This window comes from Bufo bufo, chromosome 11 (genome assembly GCF_905171765.1).
Source record: "Bufo bufo chromosome 11, aBufBuf1.1, whole genome shotgun sequence".
Lineage (NCBI taxonomy): Eukaryota > Metazoa > Chordata > Amphibia > Anura > Bufonidae > Bufo > Bufo bufo.
Genome location: NC_053399.1, coordinates 24,615,716 through 24,640,611, shown reverse-complemented (window position 1 = coordinate 24,640,611; position 24,896 = coordinate 24,615,716). Strand labels below are relative to the sequence as shown.

The 24,896-nt window shown below is 45.7% G+C and overlaps 1 protein-coding gene across 1 annotated transcript in view; it reads right to left on the bottom strand.

Moving 5' to 3' along the window:
• The window catches only part of C11H14orf180 (chromosome 11 C14orf180 homolog), a 41,775-nt gene extending 23,258 nt beyond the window's left edge, over positions 1–18,517 (bottom strand). The window contains exon 1 of the mRNA XM_040412191.1: positions 18,415–18,517. Within this exon, the coding sequence (XP_040268125.1) occupies positions 18,415–18,456 (42 nt within the window). The 5' untranslated portion in view covers positions 18,457–18,517. The remainder of the gene's footprint in view (positions 1–18,414) is intronic.
• Between the last annotated feature and the right edge of the window lie 6,379 nt (positions 18,518–24,896).

The following is a 24,896-nucleotide window of genomic DNA, read 5'->3' as shown; positions in this document are numbered from 1 at the left end:
ATCCTTCATATAAGATAGGGCCGGGGGCTATCCATAGTATTCAGTATATTGGGCAGACTAGATGGGCCAAATGGTTCTTATCTGCCGACACATTCTATGTTTCTATGTTTCTATGTGTTTTTGGGCAAAATTGTGAGTGAGCCCACTCCCTTGGATGAGAAGCAACCCCACACATGAATGGTCTCAGGATGCTTTACTGTTGGCATGACACAGGACTGATGGTAGCGCTCACCTTTTCTTCTCCGGACAAGCCTTTTTCCAGATGCCCCAAACAATCGGAAAGAGGCTTCATCGGAGAATATGACTTTGCCCCAGTCCTCAGCAGTCCATTCCCCATACTTTCTGAAGAAGATCAATCAGATTTTTTTGGAGAGAAGTGGCTTCTTTGCTGCCCTTCTTGACACCAGGCCATCTTCCAAAAGTCTTCGCCTCACTGTGCGTGCAGATGCGCTCACACCTGCCTGCTTCCTGAGCAAGCTCTGCACTGGTGGCACTCCGATCCCGCAGCTGAATCCTCTTTAGGAGACGATCCTGGCGCTTGCTGGACTTTCTTGGACGCCCTGAAGCCTTCTTAACAAGAATTGAACCTCTTTCCTTGAAGTTCTTCATGATCCTATAAATTGTTGATTGAGGTGCAATCTTAGTAGCCACAATATCCTTGCCTGTGAAGCCATTTTTATGCAATGCAATGATGGCTGCATGCGTTTCTTTGCAGGTCACCATGGTTAACAATGGAATAACAATGATTTCAAGCATCACCCTCCTTTTAACATGTCAAGTCTGCCATTTTAACCCAATCAGCCTGATATAATGATCTCCAGCCTTGTGCTCGTCAACATTCTCACCTGAGTTAACAAGACGATTACTGAAATGATCTCAGCAGGTCCTTTAATGACAGCAATGAAATGCAGTGGAAAGGTTTTTTGGGGATTAAGTTAATTTTCATGGCAAAGAAGGACTATGCAATTCATCTGATCACTCTTCATAACATTCTGGAGTATATGCAAATTGCTATTATAAAAACTTAAGCAGCAACTTTTCCAATTTCCAATATTTATGTAATTCTCAAAACTTTTGGCCACGACTGTAGTGCAGCACAAAATACCACCCCCGCAGAACCAAATACCATAGCGGAGCACAAAATACTGCTGCCCCTGCTACAGTTGAATGGCTACGTGCATAAGTACCTGATAATCCTAGCATTAATTAATGCTGAGAGCATCAGAATGTTATGTACTGCTTGGATGGCCCTTTGGACATTTCCCTGTAGGGTCTATAGCTAGTCTGCTCCTGCCTCACTCAGCTCAACAGTGACATGTCCCCCATCCGTTACGTGACCCAGTGGCATGACACGTCATTGGCTATAGCGGCCACGTGGCTAATAGAAAGGGGACAGCGTTAAAACATAACTTTTAATAGTACTTTAAAAATGTACACTATAGGAGCAGTAATTCTGAAAGATGGTACTAGACGTCTTGAGACGCCGGAAAGGATACACTCCACTATCATCAATCAGTCCAGAGACCACTGCTCCTATAACTACAGTTGTTGTGTGGATGCACCAGGTATAGGAGATTGGTGGATACGTCTCTCCCTTCTAACAACACTGGTCGTACAAAAAAGAAAGAATGGCTGAGCTAGAGACGGACTAGACTAGAAATATGGGCGTAGCTATAGGGGAAGCGGATGCTTTGGGGCCCACCCAGGAGGTGGACTAAAAGTTTTTATTGTCAAGACCCCCCCCCCCCCCCCCACAGTATATACAGTGATACTGTACGAAACAAACAGAGCGGCTGCCGGGCCTCGTCCGAGAGCGAGATCTTGACTAGCCTCCGGAGTGGCGGTTGCAAAGAAGTTTCTGGGGGAGGGGGGCCCTTTCAAAAATTTGCTGTGGGGTCCGGGCATTTCTAGTTACGACACTGACCAGAGGGTAGGTGTGAGGCTGCAACAAAAGCAGATACTGATGTCGCCCATCACTGCAGTGACTACATACAGCTAAGTGCTCATGCGCGGCCCGTGCCCGTATTGTGGCCTGCAAACAGCATACAGGTGCTGGTCGTGTGCTCTCCGTATCACCCATTTTGTCCGCAAAATACAGAGTGTCGCGGAGCGGAGGCATGGAGCAGAAGGACACGCAAGCACTACGGATCACTTCTGTGGGATTTCGGACCGTGCCTCCGTGCGGACTGATTTCTGCAGATCGTGGACCCACTCAAGTGAATGCGTCCGCATCTGCAAATGGTGGGAACACGACCGGTGCCCGTGCATTGGAGATGACTATTTGCGGTCTGCAGCACGGACACGGGGAACACATGTTCATATGTATGAGCCCTAACTCAAAGTCCTGCTGAGCTCAATGGCCACAAGATATGGAAGGTGAGAAGAGGCAAAGTACTGACCTGACATTACAGGTAGCGGTCAGTATTCAGCCACAAAGAGTATCTGTACAGTATGTGTCTGACAGTGCAGCCACTCTTAGGTGTACACAGGGGAGCACCCATAAATTTTGTTTAGGGGGGCCCAGAGGAGAATAACGCCATGCAAAATATTAGGCCCCACCCACTATTACAAGCCCCTCCTACATATAATCGCCCACTCCCAACAAACGCCATACAGCTGAAATTATATAACTTTACCGTCTAAAGGAGGACACTTAGAGCAGGATCAAGAACAAAGTGTTTTGTGTCTTACAGTTAGACACTTCATCAGGTTCAGATTACAATCTTGTTGCCTGTATATGTACATAGGGACTCTACCAGTAGAATAGTGAGATTACAGCCCTGCACTCAAGTAGAATATGCTCACCGTCCGCATCGCTCCAGGCAAACCAGGTTAGCAACCCTGAGCACAGACAGGACTTGCTGGCTGGCAAATTTTAGCCCTGGGGGGGGGGCAAACACACAGCAGTGGCCCATGTGCAGCGGACCATTCCTAACCTGTTTAAACTCTGCCTACCATATAAAGGCGGTATGGGTAAATGGGCTTTAAATCATTAAAAGGCGGCAGCTGGTTGTGTTTTCATGTTAGGATCGTACACCCATGTGCAATCCCAGATACAGGACATGATTGAGTCTGTAGCAACAGCATGGTCATTAGAGGGACCAACTTCTGAGCTGAAGAGACTCCATGGACTGTAATGGGGTCTGATCAGGATGCTGCTCCTTTCCTGGACAAAAAATTCTTGCATACAGGACTTTTTTCTGGTCTTTGACAAAATCTGTGACAGTGGCCCAAACTCAGATGGCAAATGGTATCAGATCAAAGTATAGCAGCAGATGCACGTTTAACACAAATACAGAGCCAGAACCAAGATCACAGCATGAATACAACACCAGAACCAAACAACACCAGAACCAAAGTCAAATATAGCACCACAACCAAGTTCACTACATAAATATAGCACCACAACCATGTGCAGTACATATATACATCACCAGATTTTAAAAACTCAATACAGATACCATTTGAGTAGTCAGGTCAGCCCTCGCCATATAAGCTTGTACAGTGTGAAACTACAGCTCCCAGTATGGCCTGAACAGCAGTAAAGGGATACTGGGAGTTGTTTCACAAAACAGCACGCTAGCACCCATCATCAGCTGTAGATCATGCAGGTGATTACAGCACTCATCACTCATGACTTACAGGTGACGTCTCCTCCTGATTTCTTCAGACCACCATGATGACATCTTCCGGACACAATTCAGCTCTGCAGATATTACTGGGAAGATGTTTTCAGCTTCTTGCTTTATCAACACATTGGCACCCTGTATACTAACACACACTCATCTTAGTGCCACATGCTCTGTCCTCTGTATATAGTGCCACATGGTGTGTCTTTTGTATATAGTGCCATATGTCCTGCGGCCTCTATATATAGTGCCACACACAGTTCCCCTAATGCTAGTGCCACAACTGCCACATGCTCTGTGCCCCATGCTTGGTGCCCCTAGGTCTGGACCTTGACTGGGCCATTCTAACACATGAAGATGCTTTGATTTAAACCATTTCATCGTAGCTCTGGCTGGATGTTTAGGGTCATCCTGCTGGAAGGTGAACCTCCGCCCCAGTCTCAAGTCTTTTGCGGCCTCTATCAGGTTTTCCTCCAGGATTGCCCTGTATTTAGCTCCATCCATCTTCCAATCAACTCTGACCAGCTTCCCTGTCCCTGCTAGAGAAAAGCATCCCCACATCTGGAATGTCACGACAGGTGGGTAAGCGGGGAAACAACCAAACACCGGGAAAACCAACAGAACAAATGACTAGGCCCAAAAGCTAGGGAGAAAAGGGTCACCTCCTAGCGATCCCTAAAAGCTTTCCCTAGACTGCTGTGCCCACGTGCATACCCTTAGGGTGTATATGCACATGCCCTCGTGCCTAAATCTGAACACCCTGGCCAAACCCTAAGCAGCAGGGAAAAGGGAAGAGGCAACCTGCTTCTTCCCACTAGGAAGAAGCAAGCGTCTCCCTAGAGACCTAGATAACACACACAAAGGGAAAGGAAGGAGAGGACTTGATTTGTGGTGGATCGTCTGCGACAGCTCTTCTCAAGATAAGAGCTCTTAGAAAAAGAACTATAACCCGCACAGGCCACTGGGGGGGAAGGAGGGATAAATAGCCTCACTAACGATGAAACCCAGTACACCTGAGGGAAGGTGGATCCAGCTCAAATCCAAATCAAAACAAACCAAGAAGTCAGACATGTGCAGCCAGTCTGACAGATCTCTGCACATTCACAGGGCAAGGCGTGACAGTACCCCCCTTCTACGGGTGACCTCCGGACACCCCGGACCAACCTTATCTGGATGTGCCCTGTGAAAGGCCCTCACCAGGCGGCTAGCACTGACATCAGCAGCCGGAACCCACATTCTTTCCTCTGGACCGTATCCCTTCCAGTGCACCAGGTACTGGAGGGAACCCCGAAGAACACGTGAGTCGAGAATCTTAGAGATTTCAAACTCCAAATTGCCATCCACCAGGACAGGGGGAGGTGACAATGGGGATGGTTCCACAGGTTCCACATATTCCTTTAATAAAGACCTGTGAAACACATTATGGATCTTCCAGGTCTGCGGAAGATCCAGACGAAACGCCAGCGGGTTGACAATCGCAGAGATTTTGTAAGGGACAATATATCTTGGACCCAATTTCCAAGATGGTACCTACAGTTTAATGTTTCTAGTGGACAACCACACCGAATCACCCACACACAGGTCCGGACCAGTCAAACGTCTCCTGTCATCCGTTTATATCTTTCACCCATCTTTTCCAAATTAATTTGGATCTTCCGCCAGATAGATGACAAGGCGGACGAGAATCTCTCCTCTTCTGGCATGCCAGAAGATCCAGTCCCAGAAAAAGTACCAAACTGTGGGTGAAAACCATATGCGCCAAAAAATGGCGACTTATCAGTGGATTCCTGTCTACGGTTATTCAAGGCAAACTCGGCTAGAGACAAGAACTGTCACGGATGGTGTACAGGAAACAATATGATACAAATAACAAACGATGACTAACTGGATCCACAACTAAGGAACAAAAAGGAAGACCCCTGCAATCGACCTGCCGCTCTCCCTTATTGCTCAGCCTATGCGACCACTCTAAAGGTGAATGGGCGCATATCCACGTACCTCGGCTATCTTAACCTGAAGGCCCTACAATAGTGAGGGGACACGACCACCGGCTCCCTACACAGACACGGAGGGAGTCAGGGTCACCTGGATCCAGACAACAGAAAATCATAAATACTAAAACAGCACTTATCTGCAGACGACTGTGAACTGAGAACTGGTAGCTGGGAGCTGGGAGCTAAAGACAGCATGCACACTCAATCCAGGAAGTTGTATCAGCCACACCCAACTACCTTATGGGGGAGAATATAAAGGGAGGTAATGAGTCTGACTGCATGACAGCTGAGATAGCCTAACGAGGTGAGGAACAGAAACCAAAACAAAGAAACTCAAGGGGGAGGATCTGAACGGCTCCTGTCAGAGCTTCTCAGCTGTCTGCTTGTGACAGTACCCCTCCCTCTAGGAGTGGACTCCGGACACTCAGGGCCCACCTTCTCAGGATGGGACCTATGGAAAGCCCTGATGAGGCGAGAGGCCTTAATGTCCGTCACTGGGAGCCACATCCTCTCCTCAGGACCATAACCCTCCCAATGAACGAGGTACTGGAGGGAACCGCGGACAAGACGAGAATCCACAATCCTAGAGACCTGAAATTCAAGATTCCCATCAACCATAATCGGAGGAGGAGGCAAAGGTGAGGGTACAATAGGTTGAACATAAGGTTTCAATAAGGACTTATGGAAAACATTATGGATCTTCCAAGTCTGAGGAAGATCAAGACGGTAGGCAACAGGATTGATGACAGACAGGATCTTGTAAGGCCCAATAAACCTAGGACCCAACTTCCAGGAGGGAACCTTCAATTTGATATTCTTGGTAGACAGCCACACCAAATCACCAACATTCAGGTCCGGACCAGGCATACGTCTCTTATCCGCCACACGCTTATATCTCTCACTCATATTCTTTAGATTATCCTGAATATTTTGCCAAATAGATGACAAAGACGAGGAGAATCTGTCCTCATCAGGCAAACCAGAAGAGCCCTCTCCAGAGAAAGTCCCAAACTGCGGATGAAACCCATATGCACCAAAAAATGGTGACTTATCAGAGGACTCCTGACGGCGGTTATTTAAAGCAAACTCAGCAAGGGACAAAAACGAACACCAATTCTCCTGATTCTCCGCCACAAAACAGCGCAGATATGTCTCCAGATTCTGATTGACACGCTCCGTCTGGCCATTCGACTGCGGATGGAAAGCAGAAGAGAATGACAAGCGAACCCCCAAGCGAGAACAGAAAGCCTTCCAGAATCTGGAAACAAACTGCGTGCCCCTATCAGAGACTATGTCAGAAGGAATCCCATGCAATTTGACAATGTGGTCAACAAATGCCTGCGCCAGCGTCTTAGCATTGGGCAAACCGGGAAAAGGGATAAAGTGCACCATTTTGCTAAAACGGTCCACCACCACCAGAATCACAGACTTCCCCGAGGAACGAGGCAAGTCCGTTATGAAGTCCATGGACAGATGTGTCCAAGGACGGGAAGGAATGGGCAAAGGAAGGAGAGGACCTGATGGCCGTGAGTGAGGGACCTTGGCACGAGCGCAAGTCTCGCAAGCTGCCACAAAACCCTCAACCGACTTACGAAGCGCAGGCCACCAGAATCTCCGAGCAATGAGATCCAGTGTGGCTCTTGTCCCCGGGTGCCCAGCAAGGACCGTATCATGGTGTTCTTTAAAAATCTTGTGTCTCAAAGCGAGAGGCACAAACAACCTCCCAGGAGGACAAAGATCAGGAGCTTCTGACTGGGCTGCCTGCACCTCTGCCTCCAATTCAGGAAAAAGAGCAGAGACCACCACACCTTCAGCTAAAATGGGACCCGGGTCTTCAAAATTCCCACCTCCCGGGAAACAACGTGACAGGGCATCTGCCTTCACATTCTTAACCCCAGGGCGGAACGTAACAACAAAATTAAACCTTGAAAAGAACAAAGACCATCTGGCCTGTCTCGGGTTCAGACGCTTGGCTGACTCCAAGTAGGCCAGATTTTTATGGTCAGTAAACACGGTAATAGGGTGTCTGGCTCCCTCTAGCCAATGGCGCCATTCCTCAAAAGCCAACTTGATGGCCAACAATTCCCTATCTCCCACATCATAATTTCTCTCTGCGGAGGAGAGCTTCTTTGAGAAAAAGGCACACGGTTGCCATTTGGCAGGAGAGGAACCCTGAGACAAGACCGCCCCCACCCCTACCTCAGAAGCATCAACCTCAACTATGAAGGGTAAGGAAACATCAGGTTGTACTAGGATGGGAGCGGAAGCAAAACTCTCCTTGATATTAGAAAAGGCCTTACGCGCCTCTGCCGACCAAGAAGAAAAGTCTACCCCCTTTCTGGTCATATCCGTGAGTGGTTTAACAACAGAGGAATAATTCAAAATAAATTTCCTGTAATAATTAGCAAAGCCCAAAAAACGCATCAGCGCCTTCTGATTCTCAGGAAGCTCCCACTCAAGCACAGCGCGGACCTTCTCGGGGTCCATGCGAAAACCAGAAGCGGAGACAAGAAACCCCAGAAATTGGATCTCCGGAACCGCAAACACACACTTTTCCAGTTTCGCGTATAATTTATTCTCCCGCAGGATGAGTAAGACCTGACATAAGTGTTCCTTATGAGTTTTGAAATCAGGAGAAAAAATCAAAATGTCATCCAAATACACTAATACAAATTTTCCCATTAAATGATAAAAAATGCTGTTGACGAAATGCTGAAAAACGGCTGGGGCATTCATCAAACCAAAAGGCATAACTAAATTCTCAAAATGGCCCTCAGGGGTATTGAAAGCCGTCTTCCATTCGTCTCCTTCTCTGACCCTAACCAGGTTGTATGCCCCTCTTAGGTCTAATTTGGAAAAGATTTTCGCCCCAACAACCTGGTTAAACAAATCTGGGATTAAAGGAAGCGGATACGGATCACGAATAGTGATACTGTTCAGCTCCCTGAAATCCAGACAAGGTCTTAAAGAACCATCTTTTTTCTTAACAAAGAAAAAACCAGCGGCAACAGGTGACTTCGAGGGTCGTATGTGTCCTTTTCTCAGACTCTCAGAGATATAAGCACGCATCGCGACCCTCTCAGGTTGAGAAAGATTGTATAAACGAGATTTAGGTAGCTTGGCACCCGGGATGAGATCAATAGGGCAATCATACTCCCTGTGCGGAAGCAAATCCTGAACTCCACTCTCAGAGAAAACATCCAAAAATTCAGAGAGGAAAGGTGGTACGGTTTTAGTAGAAACCTCAGAAATAGATGTTATGAGGCAATTCTCTCTGCAAAAGTCACTCCAACCATTTATTTGCCTCGCTGGCCAATCAATGGTGGGGTTATGTTTAGTGAGCCAGGGTAGCCCCAACACTAGAGGAGTAGGCAAACCGCTAAGGACGAAACATGACACATCCTCAACATGAGCATCACTCACAATTAAACGGATATTGTGAACTATGCCCTTTAATGATTTCTGAGAAAGTGGAGCTGAATCAATAGCAAAAACAGGAATATCCTTTCCCAAAGAGCATACCTGGAAACCATGAGTTATTGCAAATTGGTTATCAATGAGGTTGACAGCTGCTCCACTATCCACAAAAATCTCACAAAAAATGCTCTTGCTCTCTAGCGCCACCCTAGCAGGCAGGACAAAACGGGAACTACAAGCAAAAGACAATTCTTCAATTTCCGCCTCAACCCTGCCAATAGTAACAGACGGAATATTCTTAAAAGATTTCTTCCTTTTTGTCTCTTTATTACTCCCAGAAAACTGCCTGAATCTCCTAGAGGGACAAACATTTGCCAAATGATTTATACCTCCACAACAAAAGCAAACCCTGCCCTGCGGGCTGAATCCTCTATTATCAGAGGCAATCAACCCCAGCTGCATGGGCTCCTGCTCAGAAGGGGCTGACAGTGACTGAGACCCCTGTGCACAGAATGACACCGGTGCACTGTCCCGGGACTGAGCATGACAAGAAGGAGAAATCTCTCCTCTTTCTCTAAGACGCCTGTCAATACGAACAGCCTGAGACATAGCAGAATTCAAGGAGGTAGGTCTTTCATGAAAGGCAAATGCATCTTTCAATCCCTCAGAAAGACCATAGCAGAATTGACTTCGGAGTGCAGCATCATTCCAACCCGTATCTGCTGCCCATCTCCGAAATTCTGAGCAGTATATCTCTGCGGATTGTTTACCCTGGCATAACAGACGTAGTCTAGACTCAGCCAGAGCAATACGATCCGGATCATCATATATCTGACCCAGGGCTAAAAAGAATTCATCCACTGAATGGAGGGGCCGTGCCCCCTCCGGCAGCGAAAAGGCCCAGGATTGAGCGTTACCCCTGAGCAGCGATATAATGATGCCCACCCTTCGTTCTTCATCACCGGAAGAATGGGGAAGAAGGCGAAAATGGAGTTTGCAAGCCTCTCTAAAACGTACAAAATTCTCACTACCCCCGGAAAACGTATCCGGGAGCGAAATCTTAGGCTCAGCACAAACTCCATGAACGCAAGCTGAACCGGTCACTTGAAACTGAGAAAAAGTCTTACGGAGATCAGCTACCTCCAATGAAAGACCCTGGAAGCGTTCAGCCAAAAGTGAAACCGGATCCATGCTTGAGACGGTTTTGGTGGCTGATAATGTCACGGATGGTGTACAGGAAACAATATGATACAAATAACAAACGATGACTAACTGGATCCACAACTAAGGAACAAAAAGGAAGACCCCTGCAATCGACCTGCCGCTCTCCCTTATTGCTCAGCCTATGCGACCACTCTAAAGGTGAATGGGCGCATATCCACGTACCTCGGCTATCTTAACCTGAAAGGCCCTACAATAGTGAGGGGACACGACCACCGGCTCCCTACACAGACACGGAGGGAGTCAGGGTCACCTGGATCCAGACAACAGAAAATCATAAATACTAAAACAGCACTTATCTGCAGACGACTGTGAACTGAGAACTGGTAGCTGGGAGCTAAAGACAGCATGCACACTCAATCCAGGAAGTTGTATCAGCCACACCCAACTACCTTATGGGGGAGAATATAAAGGGAGGTAATGAGTCTGACTGCATGACAGCTGAGATAGCCTAACGAGGTGAGGAACAGAAACCAAAACAAAGAAACTCAAGGGGGAGGATCTGAACGGCTCCTGTCAGAGCTTCTCAGCTGTCTGCTTGTGACAAGAACGAAGACCAGTCATCCTGGTTCTCAGCAACAAAACACCTCAAATAGGTCTCCAGGTTTTGGTTAGTGCTCTCTGCCTGACCATTCGACTGGGGATGAAAAGCCGAGGAAAAAGACTAAGTTGAATTCCCAGGCGAGAGTAGAACGCCCTCCAAAACCTGGAAACTAATTGTGTCCCCCTATCAGACACCACATCAGAGCAAATGCCATGTAGTTTCACAATGTTATTGACAAAAACCTGAGCGAGAATCTTGGCATTGGGCAAGCTAGGCAACGGTACAAAGTGGGTCATCTTACTGAAGCGGTCTACTACCACTAAAATTACAGTTTTCCCAGAGGAACACAGTAAATCGGTAATAAATCCATGGACAAATGCGTCCAAGGATGAGACGGGATGGATAAAGGAAGACGGGATCCTTAAGGCCGAGTGTGATCCACCTTCGCGCGTGTACAGGTCTCACAAGCTGTCACATAACCCTCCACACTCTTGCACAACCCTGGCCACCAGGGTTGCACAAGGACCGTATCATGATGTTCCTTGAACACCTTGTATCGCAGTTCAGCAGGAACAAACAACTTGTCTGGAGGACAAGAATCAGGAGCCTCCTCCTGGGCCCCTAACACCTCCATCTCCAACTCGGGGTACAGAGCGGAAACCACCACCCCATCAGCCAACATCGGAGCGGGATCCCCCGAATCACTCCCCCCAGGAAAACTACGTGACAACGCATCTGCCTTGACTTTTTTAACACCAGGGACGAAAGGTGACCACAAAATTGAACCTAGTAAAAAACAGTGACCATCTAGCCTGTCAAGGATTCAGGCGCTTAGCAGACTGCAAGTAAGCCAAATTCTTGTGGTCAGTATATACCGTAATAGGATAAGTAGCCCCCTCCAACCAATGACGCCATTCCTCAAAGGCCAATTTAATGGCCAGCAACTCTATCTCCCACATCATAATTTCTTTCAGCGGCCGAGAGCTTTCTGGAGAAAAAAGCACACGGACGCCATTTGTTAGGGGATGGACCCTGCGACAGAACTGCTCGGACCCCCTACTTCTGATGCATCAACCTCCACGATAAACGGTTGAGACACATCAGGTTGCATCAGAATGGAAGCAGACGCAAAACATTTCTTAATAGCAGAAAAGGCCTGTAATGCCTCATCCGACCAGACAGAAAAGTCAGAGCCTTTTTTAGTTATATCAGTCAAAGGTTTTACAATGGTGGAATAATTCAAGATGAATTTTCTGTAGTAATTGGTAAAACCCAAAAACCGCATCAGAGCTTTCTGATTCTCAGGCCGGTCCCATTCCAGTACCGCCCGGACCTTTTCGGGGTCCATACGAAAACCAGAGTCAGAAAGCAGGTATCCTAAAAACGGTAGCTCCTGGACAGCAAATACATATTTTTACAATTTTGCATACAATTTATTCTCCCGAAGGAACGACAACACCTGTCTCACGTGATTCTGATGGGTCTCCAAATCGGGTGAGTAAATTAGTATATCATCAAGGTAAACAACAATAAACCTTCCCACTAAATGATGGAAAATATCATTCACAAATCGCTGAAAGACTGCTGGCGCATTAGTTAAACCAAAGGGCATGGCAAGATTCTCGAAATGACCTTCGGGTGTATTGAAGACAGTTTTCCACTCATCTCCTTCCTTGTTTCTGATCAGATTATAAGCTCCTCTTAAATCCAGCTTGGAGAACACCTTAGCTCCGAAAATTTGATCAAATAGATCAGAAATCAAAGGAAGGGGATACGGATACCTGAAAATCTAAACACGGTCTAAGGCCTAGTTCACACGAACGTTTTTTTGCGAGTGTACGGGCCGTGGCTCAATTCAAGTCAATGGGTCCGCAAAAAAAACGGAACACATACAGAAATGCATCCGTATGTCTTCCGTATCCGTTCCGTTTTTGCTGAACCATCTATTGAAAATGTTATGCCCAGCCCAATTTTTTCTATGTAATTACTGTATACTGTACATGGCATACAGAAAAACGGAACAGAAAAACGGAAAGGGAACGGAAACACAACGGAACTCAAAAACGGAACAACAGATCTGTGAAAAACGGACCGCAAAAAACTATAAAAGCCATACGATCATGTGAACTAGGCCTAAGTTTACGAAAAAGAAGTCGGCGGCCACAGGGGACTTAGATGGCCTAATATGTCCCTTTGCCAAACTCTCTGCAATATACTTCCGTATAGCTTCTCTTTCGGGTTGGGAAAGGTTGTATAGTCGAGATTTTGGCAGTTTAGCTCCAGGAATGAGATTGACCGGACAATCATATTCTCGATGTGGAGGCAGCTCCTGGGCTCCACCCTTCTAGAATACGTTCTCAAAATCAGCGAGAAACTGCGGTAGGACCGTAGTTGACACCCCTGAGATAGAAGCACAGAGACAGTTGTCCAAACAAAATTCACTCCAGCTACTGATTTGTCTTGTTTGCCAGTCAATAGTAGGGTTATGCTTTATCAACCACAGTAAACCCAGAACCATCGGAGCAGGCAAGCCCTTCATAACAAAACAAGAAATGGACTCAACATGTGAATCACCCACCCTTAACTTAATGATATGAACGATATGAGTCAGACTCTTTTGTGAGAGAGAGGAGGAATCAATAGCAAGCACTGGTATCTCTTTATCTAATGTGCTAGTTCTAAAACCAAGATTTTGGAAGAACTGAAAATCAATAAGGTTTACCCCCGCACCACTGTCAACAAATACCTCAAAATCACAATTTCCTGAGTCTAGCGATACCATGGCAGGCAGGAGGAAATGGGTACTGCAGGGAGAATGCATATTTGCTTGCTCAGACTCCCCATTCACACTACCAAGAGTCAGGGAAGTCTTTTTTTTTCTCTTTATGTGAATACCTCCGTAGTTTTTTATTACCGCTTTGAGGTTTAACAAAAGGACTTGCACAAACAAAATGACCTTCTTTTCCACAGAAGTAACATAGCTTATTCAGTTTCCTAAAATCCCTATCACCTGAGCGAAAGGAAACCTGGCCCAACTGCATAGGCTCCTCTCCTGCCTCAGATTCAAAAGTCATATTACCCCGGGGACTAGGTGGGACGGATCCACTTACAGACGGGACCCCCTGCTCGAGAGGAATCTTATACCTTTCTCTAAGACGTCTATCAAGCCGCACTGCCAAAAACATGGCCGTCTCCAATGAATCGGGATACTCATGAAAAGCAAGGGCATCTTTCAACCTCTCAGATAGCCCCTGACAGAACTAACTCCGGAGTGCAGGATCATTCCACCCCGAGTAAGTTGCCCATCTTCTAAATTCTGCACAATACGACTCCGCAGTACGTTCTCCCTGTAACAAACTGCGCAGCTTAGATTCAGCCATAGAGACGCGGTCTGGGTCATCATAAATCAAGCCCAAGGCCCTAAAAAATTCCTCCACGACCCGAGGGACTGTGAATCGGTCGGCAGAGAAAAGGCCCAAGACTGCGCGTCCCCTTTGAGCAGAGATATAATGAACCCCACTCTTTGATTCTCGTCACCAGATGACATCGGCCGCAGATGAAAATACAACCTGCAGGATTCCCTGAACCATATAAAGTCATCACCACCCCCTGAGAACCTATCAGGGAGAGCGACTTTAGGCTGTAAGCAGACCTGATTTCCTCTAACAGCGCCAGACGCCAGAGCATTCTGACATCGTGCAACAGAACTGCGGAGTTCAGCAACCTCCAGCGATAATCCCTGCATGCAATCAACCAAGGCATCCATAGCCTCCATTTCGCAAACAGCAGGAATATGACAGTTTTATGGCGGGTTATAATGTCACGACAGGTGGGTAAGCGGGGAAACAACCAAACACAGGGAAAACCAACAGAACAAATGACTAGGCCCAAAAGGGAGAAAAGGGTCACCTCCTAGCGATCCCTAAAAGCTTTCCCTAGACTGCTGTGCCCATGTGCCTCCCCTTTTTTTTTGGAGGTGTGGTCCTAAACTTTTGATCAGCTGAAAAACAGCCTGTTTCAGTTTATTCGTTGTTTTCAATAAATTGAATGCTCAAAAAAATGTTTTCTCACTCCCATTTTTTCTGGTTGCATGTTGAAGCTCTACTTGGAACATTGTTAAGATCCAGCCATGCTAAATATGATTTTTTTTGCCATTTTTCAAGTGGTCTTAAACTTTTGATCAGGAATGTATTAAGCCAGGCGTTTCATCAGTAATTCCATTGGGAAGCATGCATATCATGAGAACAATGGTGTACCACCACTGATGTTGTGTGGTCATCTGCCGGTGCTAAGATGGCTATAGCGTCCACGTGACCCGCTTCAAATTGGATTTTGACCGGAGATCTGAACTATGTCCAGAATTCCCATAGAATGAATGGAGAAGGTCAGCACATGCCTAACCGGCCACTCTGTTCATTTCGGGGGGCTCCATGGGGTACGGGGCCCCCATCCTTGTGATCATTGCATGCCCCAGCAGTAGGACCCTCATCAATGTAATCATTATTTCCTATCCTGTAGAGGATAACAATATAACCGGAATACCACTTTAAAGGCAGAGGCCGAGTACTTGCCCCCCCAACAGCTGTTAATGTAGGGGAACCAGTAGTTGAACCCCCACTGATCAGATGCTGATGACCTGTAATCAATATTGTCCTGGAAGATCCCTTCATACTTTCAGTATATGATGAATAAATTAAACACATTTCTGCTAAACCTTGTGTATCAACTTCTAACATTAGCTGAGAACTCTAGTTCCTGTCAGTGAACGGAAGCCTTCACCGTTTGCTTCCTGAGCATAAATACTGGTCAGGCCGCACGGCTCTTCACATGAGAGAGCTCTGATAACTGCATCATGTGCCACATACCCGTGAGATCGTCACATCCCCTAGAAGTGATCAATGAAGACTATTATTCAATGACAGCAAGCGGAGATCTTGCAAATTGTAAGAAATCAATATGCAAAGTGAATTAGAAAGTTGTGCTACTTGCCATGATAGAATAAATACGCTTTATTCGCTGAAATTAGAACACACCTATAAGAAAGTAACGCTATGCAGATGCAAAATGTGTGACCTGATATAGAGAATAGTATTAAAAAAACCACCTATTCTACAAGATCAATGAATATTTAATGGACTACATCGCTGCGGCAAGAAACATAATGTCTTATGGATGCCAAAACTGCTCTCCATCATCATAAAGCGGTTACATAAACAGCCATAATGTAAAAATAACCCATCTACATGGAGGCCAGGAACATGCGGCCACCTACTAGAGAGTCCTTCAATCTACTGGATGTACGTTTATGCCAGCAGCTACGTGACCGGACCTCAACTTTTATGTTAGGGCACTTATAAAAAATGAATGCCGGCCAGCCACAGGGGGTTCCCTGCAGAATGAATTTTTTATAAGCATCATAGAATAAAGCTTGTGTTCTGGTCATCGTAATGTGAAGGGTGTGAAAAAAATATTGACATGCTGTAGTAATGGGAGGGTTGGTATAGAAAATATACTATAGAAATCGGTAGAAAGTAAAGAAAAGCCTAACAACTGTAGCAGAATGTAGCCGAATGAAAAAATCCAACACATAACCCCCCAAAAAATGTAAAAAAGAAACAAAATGACTGGCCATTCTTAAAAGCCTTGCGTTAACCCTAATACCTTCCATGGGGTGACCTATGTTTTCACCAAGGCAACTGACTGCCCGACATCATAAAGGAAAAGGGGGGCGTTCAGATGGAGATGGGGGTGGGGTGTGAAGGAGATTCCAAAATACGTCATCTACATGAGAGGTAAGAGAGTCACTTTGTAAATACATTATGTGTCTTCTGAATCTCAGCCTGTAATATATTCCAGAGCTGCATTCAAAATTCTGCTGGTTGTCAGTGGAAACTGTCAACAAGCTTGTTGTCAGACACACACAGATTTTGATCTTAAATTCATTTCTGCCAAACCCACCACCTGGCCATCTGATATGTATAATGGACCTCCTGACTCTCCTCCATGATGTTGGACTTCATAATGCCTGATCCTTTTGTCCTTAGGGGAGATCAGGCTCAGCCAGAGGAGTCTGGCAGTACCCTCTTCCTCTCCTTGTTGAAACACATAAGTCTATGAGGGGGTCTGAAGGAATAGTTGTCAGCTCAACAAGCATTCAGCCGACCTGAAGTGGGCGGCCGGCTTCAGATCTACTTTTGATGTTACTTAATAGTCCCTCATGTGAAGGGTTGGACTGGACCACCAGAGGATCCTCCAGTGGGCTCAGACTCTAATACACTATTGCAGTGATGGCTAACCTCGGGCACTCCAGCTATGGTGAAACTACGACTCCCAGCATGCTCTATTCATTTCTATAGAGCTCTGAGAACAGGCAAGAGAAGTGTACATCTTGGGAGTTATAGTTTTTCCACAGCTGGAGTGCCGGAGGTTAGCCATCACAGCCATATTGGGTCCCAAAGGTCCAGGACACACATATCTATTCAGCTGCTTTTGAAGCCAATCACTTGCCACTAGGGTCCATTTCTTTGATTAAAAACCTATTATATATTATTGATGATGTAAGTTTTGGGCCCCCAACAATAATTTCCTCTGGTGGGCTCAAGAAACCGTAGTCTAACTCTGCATGGCAATTCCCATAACATAAGCTCTTTGAGGAATGCAGAATTGTGAATGCAGCTCTGGATTATAATACTGTCTGAAGCTGAGGATCAGAACACAATGGGCCAAATTTACTAAGACTGGACTTTCATACTCCAGGCTTTAAAAACAGTCCGGTGGAGTAGGATGTGCTGAATTTATTAAGAGGTGCACGCATCTTAATAAATTGGTCACATCTTTGGACTGTCTTTGTGCCCAAATTTAAATCTGTGCTGGCTATGGTTTGCCGTAGATTTTCGGAATAAGTTACGCCAGATTTACGCACATTTTTGTGCTTTGACACTTTCACAAAAAATTGTCACTTTTGTGCGCTACTGGCATACAAGCTTTATAATTAGAAAGGCTTGTGTATAGGCAAGTTTTCTAAAATTGGGTCACTTTTTGACTCCCCCCTCCTCCCCAATAGCTCCCACCATGAAACCCAATGATCAAAGGCAGCATTAAAGAAGGCCACCCAGGGGCAGACTAGTCATAGACCCTACAAGAAAAGTTTCTGGTGGGCCAGTGCCCAGGGGGCCACCTGGCCCTCCTCATGGCCACCAGCCATGGTAAGTCATGATCTGACGCCCCCCTCCTGACTCTTGAATTTAACTTTATCAGCATCCTAAGGCAAATGGAGTAGGAGGACAGAACGTGGCAGATGACCCTGGACACCACGGAGGGGCAGTTATTGGGTAGGTATTTTATGCAGCTGGGGCAGTATTTTGTGAAGTACTGTGGTATTTGGCTCTGCTGGGGTGGTATAATGTGCTGCAATATGGTATTGCTGGCCCCACCTACTTGTGTTGACCCTGCCTTCTGTCCATTTGGACCCCACTACAAAATAGGTCCATCAAAACCATTGCAACTATAAGCTCATAGTCCAAAACCTGCAGTCAACTAAATTTTTGGAGAAAGTAACAAATGATCTTAAGACAAAAAGGAAATCGATCTCTATAGAGATGAAACTTACTTTGGAAGAGAAGTTGGCCAGGGTCATTCCTTTTTCTGACATGGTATCCAGCACCAGGGTCCAATGAGGAGAACTGCCAAGAACTTCTAGATAATAACCAACGATCTAGAAAAACAATACAGCAGATGTAGGAGGTTTCACAAGTGTCTTCTCCGTCCCAGCCTGAGATGTGAATGTGTGCTCCTTCTACTCCCTCGACCCAGGCAAAAATTAAACAGAGCACCGAATATTTGTCACATAGTAAAAAATATTGGGAGCGCTCGCTCGCGTGGTACATGGGGCTTAGGCAGCGGATTATCACTAATGTAAAGTGTGTTTATTCTCGCTTTTGACATTGATAGAGCATTTATTTGAATGAGCGTCTTGGCCGCCCTGCACTTTTTCTACGATTTGTGTATAGCTCTGACATGTTTGACTTTCTGGGACTAAGTGAAGTTATATTAATAACGGCTCCAATATTGTTTAACTTGCTGTTTCTAAAATAACAATTTTAAGGCGGGGGTGGGAGGGAAAGTGCCACGGGGATGGAATTATAGATAGAAGCAAATTATACACAGCAATAGTACCAAACAACTGCCTGGTACATAGCAACATGGAAGATATACTATGGCTCTGCAGTGCCCATACGGTAGTGTTAACCTAAAACGTTGAGCACTTTAAAGGTGTTGTCTGATCAAAGACAGTGATCAGTGCCGATTAGTTGATCACCACAAGATCGCCTCCCACCTCCTTAAAAAAACAAACCCAAAAACTGAAGCTGCAATAGCTACTGCAGATTACCTGGTGGCCATCTTTTGGAGGTATTTTTATTTTTGTTTGCAAGCTCCTGGGGTACCCCGTTTGGGTACCCCGCTGTCAACATCTGCTTTGAAACTGCTGCAGACAATCCCTGGCTGCAGCAGTGTTGTACTCCCTTTTTATCGTGTCAGTTGTTCATGTGACGCAACGGGGGCAGGTCACAGCTATGGCCAGAGATTGGCTGCAGTGGTGTCAAAGTGGATTTTGACAAGGAGGGCTCCGAGCGAAGCAGCTGTGACCAGGGAGTGAAGAGGCTGGTACCTAGCAGCGGGGAACATGTCTGGCCAGGAAAAGGGGAGAGGGTTGTCAAAAAAACAAACAAAAGGTGCCTAAACATTTTAAAGGGACATATCTGCCTTTTTTAATTTTACACTGTCTTTCCTTTTCATTTTGTCAGTACTATACCGCTGAAAATCAAATACAAAATCTGGTCCTTCTGTAGCAGACATCACAGAGATAAAACCTCCTATAGAGATAGGAAACCCATTGTCAGTTTACTATTGCTGTGAAGGAAAGAGGTTATCTGGTAGTAGAATAGTAGGTGTAGAATTGGGATAACAGTAAGAAAACTCTGTGGGTCTCTGACGGGTCTAAATAAAGATGTTCATACAGTAGAAGACCATTGTACTTATCAGTGTAGTGTGTGCTCAGGACCCACCTACCAGTCATGTTTTCAGCAGGTGATATAATTAGTGTCAATGCATCAGGACTTAGCACAGGTATTCATTCTGTGGGATAGTCTTAAATCCTGACCGGTAGGTGGGTCCTGAGGACTGGAGTTGAGAAACCCGGTGATAGAGTCACTCACCCCCTATACTCTCTGGCCGAAGTGAGGGTCTGATAGAGAGCTAAAAATCAAGATAAAGGAGGAAGTTGAAGAGCCAAGATGGAGAATACATGGAGTGACTTCAAAAAGTTATATCTAGAAAACCATCTATGTATTTTTTGTAAAACCAAAAAAAATTCCTAGAATATTCACACACAAGTTGTTAATACATGATAGAAATTTCCAATGGTAGTGTCCCTTTAAGGTGATTGGTTGACCATGTAGTACATGTATTGCTTGAGTTTGTGCGGCTTATACAGAGACTAATTTACAGTGTTAGGGTCCATTGACATGTCCGCAAGTGTTTTGCGTTCCGCAAATTACGGATCTGAAAAACACGGATACCGACCATATGCGGTCCGCATTTTGCGGACCTCACGTGGCCGGCCCTGTGACAGAAATGCCTATTCCTGTCCTCAATTGCGGGCAAGAATAGGACATGTTCTATCTATTTGCGAGGCCGCGGATCGGAACTACGGATGCGGACAGCACACCGTGTGCTGTCAGCATCTTTTTGCGGCCCCATTGAAATGAATGAAAATTGCGGAACGGATGCGGACCCTGAACTATGGATATCTGAATGGACCCTTACTATCTTGCCTTCATCATAACCTAAAGCAGTGTGATAATTTAATTCCCTACTGATAATGAGATGACTCTACTTATTCTGTCCCAGACTATATAGCAAAGCTAACTGCAGAGAACAGGAATTTTGAGCCTATTATGCCTGCTCTAGTGGCCAGTGTGGATTTCTTTCTAATGTGGATAGTCACCTAACAAACATAAAGGACACAAGAAACATAAGAACACAAAAGCAGTGAGTGATTTGTAAATCTGACAGATAGGACTGGATATTGTTTTTAATACGGGACATCAGCGTTATCGTTCTATCTCCAATCATTATGCATTATATTCATACTCCTCCTCCACCAAAAAGTTGTAGAATCTAATCTTCTGCTCAATAAATCAGTAGCTGAAGGGGATTTGTACCAGTGACACTAGTATATAGCCAGTGCTAGATTTACAGCCCTTTTCTCCAGGACGCTAACTTACTGTTCAAGGCTATGGTAAGCTATAGTAATTGAATATAAGCTTGTAAAACTCTAGTCTATATTTTCAAGCTTGACCTTTGCCTGCTCCATCATTGTACATAATACAGTTTGGAAAACATCCTCGAATTCATGTTTTTCATTATAAATGGTCCATGAAATATACAGTTTAAGATTAATGCTTCACTTGTCTCGTTAAAACAACAGTCAAACATCACATCTTCATCTTTACCTTCTACATCTTCCAGCGTCAACGGTCTACATGTTCAAGGATATTCGGAGAGTCTCTTTGATATGAATTTATGCTAGACTTTAAAAAGATTCAAAAAAGATAACTGCCTTCTTCCAAAAAAACACCCCAAAAGACTGTGAAACCCCTGTCCGCAGGTGGTGTATGGTATTTTCAATACCAGACACAACCAGCGTTGGACTGAAGTCCCTTGGGTCCACCAGAGGAAATGATTCTGAGAGTCCTCCCCCTTTGTGCATACAGGACCTTAAGGGCCCTGTTTTATTAGGGGTCCATTATTGTTAGAGCTTGGGCCCACCTGAGGATCCTGTGGCACTCTGGTGGGCCCAATCCTGGACACAACCCATGGGTAGGTGTGGAGCTGTTTATGGAGGAAATCAGCCTTGTTTTCTAATCCTGTACAATCCCTTTGAATTTTGGTGCAAATGTAAATGAAGTCTGATTGCTTGACCCCCTCCAGAAAAAAAAAAAATCAGAAGGAAGGGGGTAGGGAGACGTCACTCCTGTGCCCCGCTGCAGCATTCAACTGTATCGCTGTCCTGAGGATGGCAATACAGTGGAATATAGAGAGATGAGCCCTTCCACAATAGAAGCACTCATGCTGCCACCCCACTTGTCTACAGGGTCGCGCCACACCTCACCTTGCCTAATTGGCGGTGTGGCCCTGCCTCTGATAGTTGCAGGCTCTAGTACAGGCATGGCCAACCTGCGGTTTTCCAGCTGTTGTACAACTCCCACCATGTCCTTCTGTAGGCTGATAGCTGTAGGTAGTCTGGTCATGCTGGGAGTTCTAGTTTTTCAACAGCTGAAGAGCAGCAGGTTGGCCATCCCTGCTCTAGTACAATAAATAAAAGGTCCCAAAGGTCCACCAGAACACAGTGCCAGTTGGAGGTGACTTTGGAGCCCTATCATTTGCCACTAGGGTCTGTTTCTTGAAGGATGATTGATAGTGTTGGTCGAGCACCAAAGTGCTTGGGTGCTCGAGTAGAACACCTCGGGATGCTCGGGTGCTCTACCGAGCACCAAAGCTCAGTGGAAGTCAATGGGAGAACCCGAGTATTAAACCAGGCACCCCCTGCTCTGAAGAGGGGAGGGTGACTGGTTCATAGTAAAAGGTCAGAAATTGATGGAAACAACACTGAAATGGTTCGGGAACAGCATGGGTAGGATGCATCTTGGACTCCCAGGTCGCTGCTGGGAACGATGTTGTCCGAGTAGTACGCCACTTTTACAGACCTACAATAATACGCACCAAACCGAACATAAAATCGACTTTAGAGGAAAAATTGTTAGGAAACATTCTTTCCTGTAGATTTACTTGTATATAAAGTGCAAGTGCTGCCAAAAATTACAAGGAAGAGGCACTCCGATACAACTTGTATATCACATAATGAAGGGCCTCATTCACATTGTGGTACAATTGTTTAGGTAGTGGGACTCCTACACTCATAAAGCCTTTGCACTAAGTGAAAGGACTGCCAAAAATTACAAGGAACCGGCACTCCAATACACCCTTTATTACACATAAAGAAGGGCATCATACACACCCTTGAAAAATTATAATTGCTGGCCTGCTGGTGACCCTCAAAAACATTAGGGTCAAAGGCCTGCTACTGATCTGACTATCTAAAACATTAGGGGTGAGGGCCTGCTGCCGAGCTGACCATCTAACAAATGTTGTGGGCGAGGGCCTGCTGCCGAGCTGACCATCTAAAAAATGTTGTGGATGAGGGCCTGCTGCCAAGCTGACCATCTAAAAAAATTTGTGGGTGAGGGCCTGCTGCCGAGCTGACCATCTAGAAAAATTTGTGGGTGAGGGCCTGCTGCCGAGCTGGCCATCTAAAAAATTTTGTGGCGAGGGCCTGCTACTGAGCTGACCCTCTAAAACATTATGGTTGAAGGCCTGCTGGTGACCCTCAAGAACATTATGGTTGAGGGCCTGCGGGTGACCCTCTAAAACATTATGGGTGATGGCCCGCTGCTGAGCTGACCTTCTAAAACATTAAGAGCGAGGACAGCCTTATAAGCATGTTGATATGATGGAGGAGGAGGACGAGAAAAGGGGGATTGAACCATATACCCTTTTTAGTGGTGGAAGAGGTGCATGGAAATACAGTGTATTCAATACACCATAAAAGCCACAATTAGAATCCCTTTATGTTCAGTCGCTTTCCTCTGGTGGAGTAGAAGTCAGGGGCAATCCAGGCCTTGTTCATTTTGAAAAGAGTCAACCTGTCAGCATTTTCAGTTGACAGGCGGATGCACTTATCAGTTATTATGCCCCCAGCAGCACTAAATACACGCTCTGACAAAACGCTGGCGGCGGGGCAGGCCAGCACCTCCAGGGCGTAAAGCGCCAGTTTGTGCCACGTGTCCAGCTTGGACACCCAATAGTTGTAAGGCACACAGGTATCACTGAGGACGCAGACACGGTCTGCTGCGTACTCCTTCACCATCTTCCAAAATTTTTCCCTCCTCAGGGTGATGCTAGCCAGGTGTCATAAAACTGTCCCAGGCCTTGGAGAGTGTTGTCCTGCCTCTGTTGGAACTGCTGTGTGTTCCCCTCGTCTCCCCTCCTCGATTGGCCAAGGAACTACGTCCTCTGCAGTCAGCGTTGTCAGCTGGAATTTTTGGAACAATTTTTCCTCAAGGACCTTCTGATATTGCACCATTTTGCTCGTCCTCTCCACCACAGGAAAGAGAGATGAGGAGCTCTCTTTGTAGCGGGGGTCGAGAAAGGTGAACAACCAGTAGTCGGTGTTGGCCAAAATACGTATAACGCACGGCAGCATAACATAAATGAGATACACAAAGAAGAAGGTGAGTTGAAGGGGAAAAAAATGGGAAAGCGCTAATCCAAGCTGAGGGTAGGTGGAGATATTACTGTCCCGGTGGTGTAGTACGACAGACAATGTAGCAAAAAAGGTACTGGAGACCAATCAGTGTGTAACGGGGAGTCTCATATAGTACATCGGTCAAACCTGTATATATATATCAGGAATAAAAAAATAATAAAAAATAATAAAATAAAATAAAAAGTGGTATTAATTAACCACTATAATGAATTGTGATATTGTTAATATATTAGATAAACAGTGGTGATGTATGACCACAATGTGAATAAAAGTGGAGTGTTAACATCCAACAACAGCTTGAGATTAAAATGGATGGGTGACATCCAGTAAAGCACTTACTTCACTGGGGGGCCGTCAACAGGATAAGCACATAACACCTGTGATGAATACCCCCCCCTCCCCGGCCAGGATCGTATGTAGAATCACAGTGAATGATGGCAGCAAAGCAACAGCGCTTCTGATCAAATCACCTTTAATTTCAATATATGGCTCAACGCATTTCGGGGATCAACGTTTCCCCTTCCTCAGGAGCAAGTATAATATAATAGTACTGTTGACATACCAGGCATATATATACACTAATTACCTGGCAATTTATGAATTTGGCGCGATATTGTCCGTAACCGGAAGTGGTGAAGCGTCACTTCCGGTCGGTGGAACGCAATCTGCGTTCCAAAGGACGGAAATGGAATTTCCATACAAGA